General features: G+C 35.7%; 1 protein-coding gene across 1 annotated transcript in view; it reads right to left on the reverse strand.

Moving 5' to 3' along the window:
* The window catches only part of GRID2 (glutamate ionotropic receptor delta type subunit 2), a 1,378,765-nt gene that overhangs the window by 566,811 nt on the left and 798,327 nt on the right, over positions 1 to 13,627 (reverse strand). Inside the window, exons 6-7 of the mRNA XM_059665394.1 lie at positions 6,846 to 7,019; positions 6 to 167 (exon numbers count right to left, since the gene is read on the reverse strand). Of these exons, the coding sequence (XP_059521377.1) occupies positions 6 to 167; positions 6,846 to 7,019 (336 nt within the window). The remainder of the gene's footprint in view (positions 1 to 5; positions 168 to 6,845; positions 7,020 to 13,627) is intronic.

A 13,627-nucleotide genomic window follows, 5' to 3' on the forward strand; every position in this document is an offset into this window, starting at 1 on the left:
GTTACCTTCTTGATGGTTTCCAGCATGGACCGCCCCCCCTGCCAGGGCTTGGAGTTCTTCCTCATGCATGACAGGCTTGCCATGCTGTGCCACTTCCGGTCCTCCAGCTTCTTATGGAAAGCATTAGCAAGCAGAAGCACCGTGTCATAGATGTAAAGGTTCGCAATCTGCAAAGGCATTACACAGTAATCATTAGACTCACTGACGCCAACCATCAAGAATATGGAGAAAATCATCAGCTCAGCTGCCTCCATTGGTACAGTAGATGGCTGGTTTGCTGGGTTATTTATTAAGCAGAAGGTTTCTTTTTTCATTTCCCCAGCAATTTTGCTGGTGAGAATGAAGTCTTATCTGATTGTATGCTTCAATTGCCTTTTCAGCTTATTTAGGTGTGAAAGAGAAGATAAAATAAAAAAGAGAAGTTTCGACAGAGGCAAGGCTGTTAGTGCCAGACCTCAGAAAATCACTGGCCCTTATTTCTTTCTGAGGAGGTAAAGAGCTGAGGGCTTAAGATTGGAAGGGCAAACTGAATAATACATTTTCTGAAGATGTCAAGTTTTTGCACTCTGGTTATTCAGATGAAGAAATATCAGCTCGATCTTACCTATAAGATGAGTGTCATAGGTATAAAAGAAGAAAATAGCCATCTGTGTGAACATTTGTGTCTGTGGGGATTCAGTGTTTTTAAAAAATGATAGGAAATAGCACCATTCATAAACAATACATTGACCAAGAATCTATACAAAATTATAGAGGTATACACACGCATTGCAACTCATTATCATGACATACCTTGAACTATTGACTTTGTGAATGCGTGTTTACATTAAAGCTTTCTTTTTCTAAAGTAATAATATTATTATCTTCCTCCTATGTAGATTGAAACAGGAATTATAGAAATGTCTGGTAAAAGCTATTGCAGTCTTAACAGTTAACTCTTGCCAGAATTGCTATCCCTACTATTAACTACTGAAGGCATCTATGTTTCAAATAAATTAGAAAATATTTAAAAAATGTAACACCAAGAGATATCTAGTGTTGATATAAGTTGTTAAATGTGATATTATAACCTCCATGAAGGAAAAATCAAACATAAAATTAAAAGTGACAAATCATCCTGGCCGTCATGGCTCAGTGGTTGAGAGTCCACCTATGAACCAGGAGGTCACGTTCAGTTCCCGGTCAGGGCACATGACCTGACTCTGGCTTGATCCCCAGTGTGGGGCATGCAGGAAGCAGCCAATCAATGATTCTCTCATCATTGATGTTTCTAGCTCTCTTTCCCTCTCCTTTCCTCTCTGAAATTATTCATATATATATATGTTTAAAAGAGGAATCAACATAACTATGAAAATCAAATCTATCTTAGAGCATTTAAATATTTCCAGAAATTTTAGTGTCTTATCACTTTTTCCCCCTGAAAACAAATGGGACAGCCTATTCACTGCCTTTTGCTTATAATTAATCACGAAAGAATCTTATAAAATTGCCTTCCCCCATCACAGAATAGTATTAAGTTTAACTATTAGGATAATGAGAGTTTGATACTATTGAGCAACTGTTAAAAAGCATTTCCTAACAGTGCCCGAGTTTTCCATTATTAATTGGTAAATCTTTAATTATTTGTGTTTTTAGGCATTATTTTATATGTATAAAACTTATGGGAGGTAGTACTTTCTTTAAAGAGACATTGGATACTCTTATGAACTATGTGAAATGCCGGTTTGTTCTTTGTAAGGACATATGAGAGAAGGCTATTCTCCACACACCTCCTGACCCTCCCCCCCATGCCCCTCCCCCTGCCAGATAATTACTAGAGAGACTAGGGGTGAGAGGATGAGAGGGGTCTGGCCAAAATGAACAATCAATGAAGAGTGAGATTTGAAGTTACAAGTGGTTAATGAATCAAAATTTAGTCTGAATTTGACTGCGAAGTCCCAAAAGGAGAACCTAGAAGAAACATGAAGACTGAGTAGGCTGTATCCAAAAATGCAGGACAAACTTTTGACGATCTCTCAATAATCAGCAAGAATCTGGCCTTTTCTAACCTCTCCCAGCTCCAGGTCTCAAATTTGCTTTCTCTCTCTCTCTCTCTCTCTCTCTCTCTCGTTTTATTTTGCTTCTCTCTCTGACTGATTGCTTTAAGTGTGCATATGAGATTGATGTGGAAGCATTCTTTGATGTCTATTTATCTTTCTCCAACTACTTAATTCCCTCTAATACTCATTTCCTAGGTATCAAACTAGGTGAATCCTACCCTAACAGCTCTCAGGACTCTCCCCATGTTAGGGCTAAATGGGCAGTCTTTTTACCTCCTGTAACACTCAGTGCATATAATGAAACATGCTAAGATTCTTTTAAAATCTGCCTCTCACACTGCAGTATGAGTTTCTTCTGGCCAGGGGCTCATATTGTACACATTTTTCCCTTTGTACTTTTGTTTCCCTTGTTCCTTTTTCCCCCTGGAGTTAGCCTGGAGCTTAGTACATGCAGCGATTTGGTTTTTGATGAATAGGTATTAAAAAGAATGGGGGGGGGGGGAACAGCAGGTAGGTTTGACAGAAGTCAAGCAGTGAGAAACTTGACAACGCGGATTCCAACCGCACCTGACATGTCTGTGGCACAGTCTCTTTTGCACACCTTGAGGCATGTACTTTGAGCATCCATGCTGGTTTCAAAGGTGAGTTGAACTCAATATGTTGACGGATGATATAATCAAATGACTGCCTCTTTTCATTTGCCCACATTCCAAACTGCAGGGACCAAAGGGGATGCTTGGCATTCTCTGAGCTTTTAATTACCTCTTCTTTTTTAGGTAAGTGCCTATTCTCCTTTGAAGTTTGTTGTCTTTCCCATGACACACTTCATAGGCCCCTTTCTGCTATTACCTGCTGACCTCCTGGTCACTCTTTATTCACCAGGTCTTTGACTCCTCCCTCACAATGATCCCAAACTATCTTCCTGCATTAAAAAGATCACTTTGATTTCCACAAAGATGATCTTTACTTCCATTCTCGGTACAAACAATATAAGTAACTATTCACTAGACACAAACACACATCACCTCTAATATCCTAAACACCAGCATCCCCCGCCCCCCACTGACCAATCATTTCTCTCCACCTTACTGTCACTGCACTTGTTTCTGACTTCACTGAATCACCAGCACCCACCTCCGCTACATGACAACCTTCCAATGTTTCACACCATCTATTACTTGCTCTGAAACACCTTCTTTCCTTAAGTTGTTTATCATCTAGTATAATTTCTAGGCTATTCATCATCTCAGCTCTCTTCTCTGTCTTCCGATTATGTCTCAATGTTTCTGCTCAAAGTCTGATACTCAGAACGGACACATTATTGCAGATATGATCTGACTTGGAGAAAGATAAGATCTATCTCTCTTGATCTTGGCAAAATGCTCCTGACATAGAGACCAAGATTCCATTAGGAAGGTTTAGAGCACAAATGCTCTGTGCTATGCTCATTCCGAATCTAACTTCATCTTAACAGCCTTAAACAGCTGTCAAACTAGGTCCCATTCATCTAGACATCCTGTAATTGATTTTAAACCTATACTTTATCTCTGTGAAATTTCAACTTTCAGACTTATTATTCAGTAAATATTAACACCTTGGATCTTGATTATATAACACAATATAAACTTTCTCCCCTAGCTTGTTATTTAAAAATTTTGATAGGCATATTTTCTTCATATATTGATAAACATTTTAAAATATAAGACCCAAGAATAGAATCTTCTGGGTGACCGTAGAGAGTTCCTTGTAATCCTACAAGGATTATCAGTGTGGTTTAGTATTCCTCTAGTTGCACACTTCACAAACTGAGGATAACGAAAGACCTGGTGGTAAATTGTTGATACAAGGAAATATTCAAAACTACAGAACATATCTGAGCCATGTCTGAGGCATACCAATTTTGCTTGAAGATTTGGGGGAAAATAAAACAACTAAGAAATTTATCTGATAAATTATTTGAAATAAACTCATGTGTTATAACTTTCAAAGAGAATAATGAGACTTTAACATATTTTGAACTTTAAAGAAACCATCTGAGACCAGAGTGTTCACTATCTTCTGTTCTTAGGAGACCTTTGGTCAAAATGTTTTGTTTTTTTAAATATATTTTATTGATTTTTTACAGAAAGGAAGGGAGAGAGATAGAGAGTTAGAAACATCGATGAGAGAGAAACATTGATCAGCTGCCTCCTGCACACCTCCTACTGGGGATGTGCCCGCAACCAAGGTACATACCCCTGACCAGAATCGAACCAGGGACTTTTCAGTCTGCAGGCCAACGCTCTACCCACTGAGCCAAACCAGTTAGGGCTGGTCAAAATGTTTGACTGACATCAATCTAGCTAGACTTTTTAATGTCTTTCCAAAAGGATTTCATAAGAAAATTTGTCAAATCCTACATGAAAATCAATATGCAATAAGTATATTTATGACACGATAACAGCCTAAAAATTTATATAAGACTTACTTTGGCAGCATTTGCTGTTTAGAAAGTCCTATTGTCTTATTTATAGTTCCCTAAACCATATGTGTAATACTATATTCTACAGTTCATGTAGATATTAATTTTAGTATATTAAACTCTGATTATCAGGATATTTTTGCTTTCTTTTTTAAATTGGGACATTCACCAAATTTTTCTTATACTTGAATTCTCTTCCCAAGAATTTTACTAGTATTTCTAAATTACAATGTGTGATTATATCTACTTGCTTATTTACTATTATGAGCAATCATTTGTCAAGGCTCCTTTTACTTTTTTAAGATTCCTTTATCTATTTATTTTTGTTTTGTTAATCCTCACTACAAGATATTTTTCCATTGATTTTTAGAGATAGTGGAAGGGAAGGGGAGAGACAGAGAGCTGATAGAGACACATTGATTGTTTGCCTCCTGCACACACCCCGACCAGGGCCGGGGATTGAACTTGCAACTGAGTTCAAGGGATAGAGGGGTGGTGCTTAATCTACATTCTTAATTCATCAGATAAGTCAGGGAATATAAAGCTAAATAAAATATTTGTTTCCTTGATTTCAAGAAATGAATTAATTGAATCAGAAGGGTTACTCTGTTAGATAAATGTGCTTTAAAATCTGTGTAGTTACTTCCTGCTTTAACAATTTGTATACTTTCTGATACTTCTTTTTACAGAAACAGTCTTAGATATTTCAAGATTTTCTGAATGAAAATTCTTTCATGTTTTTCTACAATTGAAAGTCTATCATTTCCACATCAATTATACCCACAACCAATTAATATGGAAAGCTGGGTCATTATAAGCATTCAATAAGATAGGCATTAAAATTTAAGCAGGTCTTGTCTACACTTCAGAGTGACTTCTTTTGACCACTGCCTTCTCCTTAATTACATTCAAATCCACAAATATTCACAAAGGTACAAAGCACTGGGGTAGGTATGATGGGGGAAGTAAAGACAGACTGGTAATTGCTGGGGTTTTATGATGTCATGTGCTAGAGGGAACTTATTCTACAAGAGCTTAAAATCGAGTAGGAAACAAAAGTTCTATGGGCAATGATACCTAAGGGGCTGCCTAGTATTTCATGTAGCTCATTGCAATGGTAGTAAGTATGAAAAAATTGTTTGGATATGTAACAACTCATAAAAAAAATCCAAACATAACTAAAGATAGTGAGACTGGATTTATCATTCAAAAGAAGAGGTAGTTTTGCAAAATTCCCTTATTTATCTAGTATTATTGGGGATGAACTAGTTCTACTAGGGTTATATTTCCAAAATGTTCAAACTGATCATTGCTAAGTACTAAAATATTTTGATAGTAAACATTTTGAAGGAATAGTTCTCTGGAATGCATATTTTTCTGACTTCTGAAATTGACCATGACTTTAATCTTTGTTGATATCTCAGGGCTACTGTTTAAATACTAACTAATATTCTGGCAGTACACTACAGTGATACCCTTAGGAACTGTTTCATGATACAGAGTTGTTTTTACAAGAGAAGTCCTTCACTGATAAAATATTTGAATTAGATTTCTGATTGATTTCTTTTTTCCTGCCTCTTGCTTTGCTAGAAAGTGAACCTTATAGCTCCATACTATTATCCTCACACCTGCCTTTTGTAATCCCCTTTCAAATTGACATATTGAAATCCCCGTGCAAAGAGAAATAAAACAAAAAGATCTGATGGGATTTTCCTTAAGAGAAAGAAATAGGCTCTGGGTGAGTACTTAAAGGGCATTTTTATGAGGTAGCTTCAGGGACTTGGTGTTCTCTATTTTGCTGCTCAGAAATTTTATTTTCAAATTCTTTGTTGTATTCTGAATAGCGAAGCTTACAGGTATATCCCATCTGAGTTAAATATGACTACATAACACTATAGCATTGCTTGCATTTCTAAATAAAGTTTTTGTGAACTACTTCAAACTGGATACTAATCTTTAAAAAGAAAGTCTATGTCCTTGTTATGTCAAAAACCTCCAATCAAATTTATTAAATCAATTATTTGGAGTTTGGCATTAAGGAGTATCAATCTCAAAGTCTACCATGAGAAATGCTATGGGTCTACTTACTTGCTGAGAAGAAAATAACCTTTACTTATTATATTATTATGAAACAAGTAGATATTTTGCTAAAATGAAGTTAAAAAGTTTTAAAAAACAACAACACAGATTCGCTGTGCTTCCTAAGATGCTTTGTCTTAATAAGTTGCTGCAGAAGGGAAATAGTTCAGAAATTGCAAACATGTAAAATTCTAAATCCAATACAACTCTCTACAACTGCACAGCAAAGCGCCATAGGAAGAAATACTCCAATACTTAGAATATACCTCCATATTCTGAGCAAATGGGTCTTTTGGATCACACAATGTTGAAGATATTCGATGGTTGCCACGGAAACATCGCTGACTTATATTCTGGGGGACTGGGAATGTCTGCCGAATGATAGTTAGCCTTCCAATTGACCTTCTTACAAGTTCCTGTACATCCATGTCATTTATTTCCTATAAGATAAGAAATGGAAGAATTAGAAATGCTTTAGTACAGTAACAGAAACACAAAATCTATTAATAGGTTGTCATCTGGAAATGCTAAGGGTTACTGTAATGCATTTACTTAATGCTTAGCCCTCAGCCAAAAGAAAACAACATATGTTGATTAAAATGATCAACTCATTTGTATTTGCTGTCTGTGCTTACATTATATCCATTAATGCTTAAATATTTCCAAACGGGAGCAATTGACTTAAATATAGGGTGCCCCACAGAAGTGTATATACACACACTGAGTAATTATAAAGGTAGTGTTTATTAAAATATATTTAATTTTCAAAAGTGAACTATAAGCTGTTAAAGTATGTATACATTTTTGGGACACCCTGTATACTTTATTAATAGCAAGTTTATAATTTGTTACGTTGAATGCTTTAGAAAAATATGGGTTATCTACACATCAAAAAATCACAAAATATGTTGCTATTATAATTCATGATTCATTAATGTATTTCAAGGTATTTTGAGTACCTAGGAAGACAGTTGCAATGAAAGAGTAACATGTATTATTCTTAGCCATTGAAAATGGGGCTCTTTAATAAGGCAAGTAGAACGAGCAAGAGGAGGTATTATTTTTAAGGATTTTTTTTCAAACTATCCATGTTAACCTATAGATTTTTCTTGGTTAAAAATAAACAAAGTGCTCACTAAATGTTGAATAAATAAGTTAGTATGTAATTGTGGTATTAACATAAAGATGGAAAACTCTGTTGATTAATACAGAGTGAACCAGGATGAGTGAATGAAGAAATACAGTGCTTGTTATCCAAATCAATGTTATTTAGAAATGTGTTTTATACTTTCCTCTGCCTCCCAACTCCAGATTAAATTTTAGGATTTAACTCAATCATGGATGTAGGAGCAATAAAAATGAAATATTTTTATAACATACACATGTTCCAATTGGAATTAGTCAGAATAAAAGTGGTCAGAATAAATTTTAGTTTTAAGGCCATCTTTACTAAAGCAGTTTGTACTTCCTAATGCCCACTGGAACCTCTTAAATCAATGAACCCTTTGCAATGAACTTATTCATTTCAGGAGATCCTATTCACAACAGAAATATAAGATTTGACACAAACTTTAGAATGCAGTGAGCATTCATCAGTTTCTTCTGCTTTGTAGCATATATTAGCTTATCCATCCTTTAATTATGATCTTTATGTGATACAGATTTTCTGAAAATTAAATAACACTCGCCATCAGCTGTATCCAGTATAATGTCCTGGATTTTTGGTTGATTAACTCTTAACGTACTATTACATAAATGGTTTTCTCAGCTTAAAATGCCATCTTTTCCCTTTAGTCTGTGCCACCAAAAACTCTTTTTGGCAAAAAGCAAGTCACTATTTAATTTTCTGTCACCTGCTCATAAAGAATTATACAGTATCCTTCAACGTCATTTTTAGCCTTAACCTTAACAAGAAATCTTTTTAAAAAAATATATATATATTTTTATTGATTTCAGAGAAGAAGGAAGAAGAGAGAGATAGAAACATCAATGATGAGAGTATATCATTGATCAGCTGCCCCTGCTCGCCCCACACTGGGGACCCAGCCTGCAATCTAGGCATGTGCCCTTAACCACAATCGAACCTGGGACCCTTCAGTCCTCAGGCTGACACTCTTTCCACTGAGCCAAACCAGCTAGGGCAAGAAATCTTTTAAAGTTAATTAATATTGCTATGCAGTGTCTTTACATTTCTAAAATTAGATTTCCATATTGTGCAGAAATTTTTATTTAAAGGGCAGTGAAAAAATTGTACCACTTTTCCATAATATTAACTCTATTTTGGTGTGTGTTTTTTCTTTAACAATACTAAATTTTATGAAACAGTATCATCCCAACATGACTCTCACCATGTTGAACTACAAATCAGCACATTAGAATAAAAACTTACATTGATAAGTGCCAACTATGTTGGGTAAAACACTAGATAATATATTATCTTATTTTCTGCTGAAAACAACAAGGATTCAGTTACCGTTAGCTCACTTTATAAATAACTTTATAAAAAAATATTCCAAGTTCTTCTTTCAAAAGTCTCTGTCTGTATTTACAGTATTAATTTATAAATGTCATGAAGTGAGACACTTTCTAAACTAATTACTTAAACAAGGAGTTCATATTTCCTCACAAAAATTATTTGGATCAATGTCATGAATGATGGGATTTAAAACTATAAAGATATATTATTTCAGCATGTAATGGCTGAATGATTCTATAAAGGAATAATAAAGTTACCTTTCATGAATCAAAGTCTTTAAGAAGGCTATTTCAAACTCACAAAAAGGGATGACTACCTTTTATAAGTTCCAAAAACTGAAGTTCTTAAGTGTCAGAGAAACTAGAGTATATCTGAGGAAATACCAATTTGAATATATTTTGCCAATTATTATTGAGAAAGAAAAAAGAAAGCAATTTTCTTGGAGGAAAGAATCTGCCATTCTGAATGAAACTAACAGACAGTCTGTCTCAAAAAATTCACTTGCAATTTTAGTTTAGACACATGATTTCAAAAATAGTTTGGTATTGATATAAAACTTGATTAGGCAGCTATTTTATACTTAGAGAACTTCATTTCTGCATTTCAAAAGATATATTTCAGGAGTAGTAGATGTAATGCTAAATGAACACTGACAGCCAAGTGAATACTCAATCTATTAAGAGATCTTTTTAAATGGACATAAGACACTGGGGGATAGGGGAGGCCAGGGGATTGTTAAGGGCGGGGAAAAAAAGGAGACATATGTAATACTCTTTGTAATACTTTAGCAATAAAACAATAAAAAATTTAAAACAGAGATCTTTTTACATGAAAAAATCCATAAGTAAACTTCTTTATTAAAATACTAGAGGCCTGGTGCACGAATTCATGCACAGGTGGGGTCCCTTGGCATGGCTGGTGGGGGGGGGGGGACCACGAGAGGTTGGTTGGCTCCCCCCTGCCCTATCAGGGCTGATCGAGAGGGCCAGCTGGCAAGATGAAGGAACTGCGGAAGGTTGGCCAGCCAGGGGAAGGGACCACGGGAGGTTGGCTGGCCGCAGGAGGTTGGCTGTGGGAGCGCACTGATCACCAGGAGCAGCTCCTGCATTGAGCATCTTCCCCCTGGTGGTCAGTGCACATTATAGCAACTGGTTGACTGGTTGTTCAGTCATTCAGTCGCTTAGGCTTTTAGATGATAGATAGATAGATAGATAGATAGATAGATAGATAGATAGATAGATGATAGATAGATAGGTAGATAGATAGATGATAGATAGATAGATAGATGATAGATAAAGCTATTATATAACCTATTAGAATTAATATCATTTTAATGCTCTCTTTTTTAAAATAAACTATTTGATTTTTCTAAACACTCATGTGAAGAACTAATTCACCATTCCTTTTCCCAAGCCCCCAGTGTCACCAAACATTTCCATCTCTATAAAAAATACAGAAATTTCCCGAGTTTTAAAGCATCTTAAGAAGCTGATTATGAAAATATTTACCTTTTATATATTATTTATATGAAGAGTATTTATAAAAGAGGAATTGATATAAAAAATTGATAAATATATTGTAGTGTACCTAATTTTTTTTCTATTTTACTTCTCTAGGAGCAAGGCAAACAGTGTTTTCCTCCCCTCAAAAAATAATTTACATGGATAATCAAAATTATTAAGAATAAAGTCAAAATATCTAATAAAATATTCCTGTTTGCTTTCCTCTGATAGTTTAATGTGGTGAACCCTGAATTGTGTGAGAGTGAAAGAAGAGGAAAGCTACAGTATCTGATAGGAATAAAACTCCATCCAGAAACAGCCACTTTTGAGAGCAAATCTTTTAGGAAAATTGGATCAATCCTGAATCTTTGTAGGGTATCAGCTTTAGGCTTAAATTAATAGAATTCCAGGGAAGGAAAGACTCTCAAAATCCAATAGATCGGACACCAACATATACATAAAGTATTTAAGAGAAGGGGTCCCTCCCTCCTTTCTCATGCTTCCACCTTCTTTCATTTAACAAAGTTCTCAGATGGTTCATAACGGGTATTAAGAAAATAATGAATGAATAAATCAATGGCACGTTTTCACCAAACTGTCTTCTAAAGATAGATACCTGAAATTTTAAGTCTAGACCAGTGATGGTGAACCTTTTGAGCTCGAGGTGTCAGCATTTTGAAAAACCCTAACTTAACTCTGGTGCTGTGTCACATATAGAAATTTTTTTTTATCTTTGCAACCATAGTAAAACAAAGACTTATATTTTTTATATTTATTTTATATATTTAAATGCCATTTAACAAAGGAAAATCAACCAAAAAAATGAGTTCACGTGTCACCTCTGACACGCGTGTCATAGGTTCGCCATCACTGGTCTAGACACTGTGATGCTTTAATAACATTAACAATTCTGAATAAAGCAGATTTTAATAATGATATTGTCAGTACACTACTGTGTGGTGTAGTTGGAAAAGATTATGCTTTTTGTTGTTGTTTTTGTTAATATGTTTATATTCTTCATGCTTTAGCAAAGATGATCCTTTGATGCTTCCATAAAATTTAACATTAGTGTGAAATAATTATACCAACATTATGTGGAAACATGAAATAAAACCAGCTGTGGGCTGTATACCAGCAGGAAGAGGAGCAGAATGGAAACTCTCTGCTTGACAGATTAGTAGTGAGCAGTTCAATTAATCACTAAACTAGAAAAAATGAAAAACATCCATTATATATACAAACTTTTAAAATCTCAACAACTCTTTAACTGCAGAATTTAGCAGTAGCAGTGCTTAACAGAGAATAATGACTTAAACTATTTATTTTTATTTTTTAACTTTATTTTTGTTGTTGACATTATCACAGATGTCCCCATTTCAACCCCTTCCTCCACCTTTGCCCTTGTCCACCCAGCTCCCTTCTCCCCCTTCCCTCTGGGCATCACCACACTGTTGTCTGTGACAATGGATTGTGCATATATGTTCTTTGGCTAATTCCTTCACCTTCTTTAATCTAGTCCTCTCGCCCCTTCTAACAGCTGTCAGTCTGTCTGTTGTATTCATGCCTCTGCTTCTATTGTGTTCATCAGCTTATTTTATCCATTACATTCCACATATAAGTGAGATCATACATTTGTCTTTCTCCGACTGGTTTATTTCACTTAGCCTAATAATCTCCAGGTCCATCTGTGCTGTCACAAAGATTCCCTTCTTTTTTAATGGACTTAAACTATATAAATAAGAGGTCATGGCACCAAAGATCCAGTTCAGTATTAGCAGAAACAGAAGGTGCACATAGCATTATACTTCCTGCAGCTCTAAAATACTAGAATCTTCCTGTCAGAATTTCTAACTTTTGTAAAATTTAAATAAAGTGCTAGGACATCTGCTTCAGGACCTAGAAGGAATGACAATGCTTACATGGAAAGGCTGTTCTGAGCTGGACCCACTGATTGTAGGAAGAAGATAAATACCATTATCAACTACTAACATATGATTGATTACACCATGTGAAGGAGCACAGACTCTCATTATTGCAGCTCATGTAATGCAAATGAAAAAATATATGTTGTTTTCAACTTTCTACCTCAATTTGTATCATGATGTTCAATGCCAACCTGATTTATAGTCTCTCTCTAAAAAAATATTGATGCAATAAGATTATATACTAAATCTTTGCAACCCATTTTAAAATTGGCAATAAAATAGTAGTTATACAAACCAAACTAGACAGATTAGTGTTTTCCATGTTCAATCAAAATGGGCATTTGCATGTTGCTAGGGTTTATTGCTGATGTTGTTGCTGTTACTTTTAGAGTTTATTTGCTCCCTAGAAAATCGGAAAATCCATATTTCTTCTTTTATGGACACTAGGGTAAATATGATTCATCCATTATAGATTTGTACACAAAAGGCTGTAAATGAAATAAAGGTAGTGAGAGTCAAGTTTTCTGAGGCATGTTTCAAAGACAATAGGGTGACTGAATGAGGTCATGTGGAAGCAAATGTGCTGACTACAGATATACTGACGATTGGTGGGCGGATGAAAATACAAAAACAATATGCTTAATCTCTGAGTTTTAACCTAGAAGAGCTACCAAACAATAAAAAATATATATAGTGTGGGCTGTGAACATCAGGTTTTTCAAAGACTAGGTGGTATTTACTGTCCAAAAGAAATGAAACCTCTACTCAAGGTCTAGCAAAGAGGGCTGTGGAAGAGAGAGAGATTAAGAGATTCAATAATATTAAAGGGATGTTATAAATAACTAGAGGCCCAGTGCACAAAAATTTGTGACTGGGGGGAGTGGGGGTCCCTCAGCCCGGCCTGTGCTCTCTCCCAGCCTGGGACCCTTCGGAGGATGACCACCTGCAGGCTTAGGCCCGCTCCCCGGGAAATTGGGCCTAAGCTGGCAATCAGACATCCCTCTGGCAGTCCAGGAGCCCTTGGGGGATGTCCACTTGCCAGCAGGGAGCAGGTCTAAGCTGCAGTCTGACATCCTTAGTGCTGCTGAGGAGGTGGGAGTGTCTCCCGCCACCACTGCTGTACTGGCAGCCATCAGCCTGGCTTG

The sequence above is a fragment of the Myotis daubentonii genome, chromosome 1, assembly GCF_963259705.1.
Source record: "Myotis daubentonii chromosome 1, mMyoDau2.1, whole genome shotgun sequence".
In the NCBI taxonomy this organism is placed as follows: Eukaryota; Metazoa; Chordata; class Mammalia; order Chiroptera; family Vespertilionidae; genus Myotis; species Myotis daubentonii.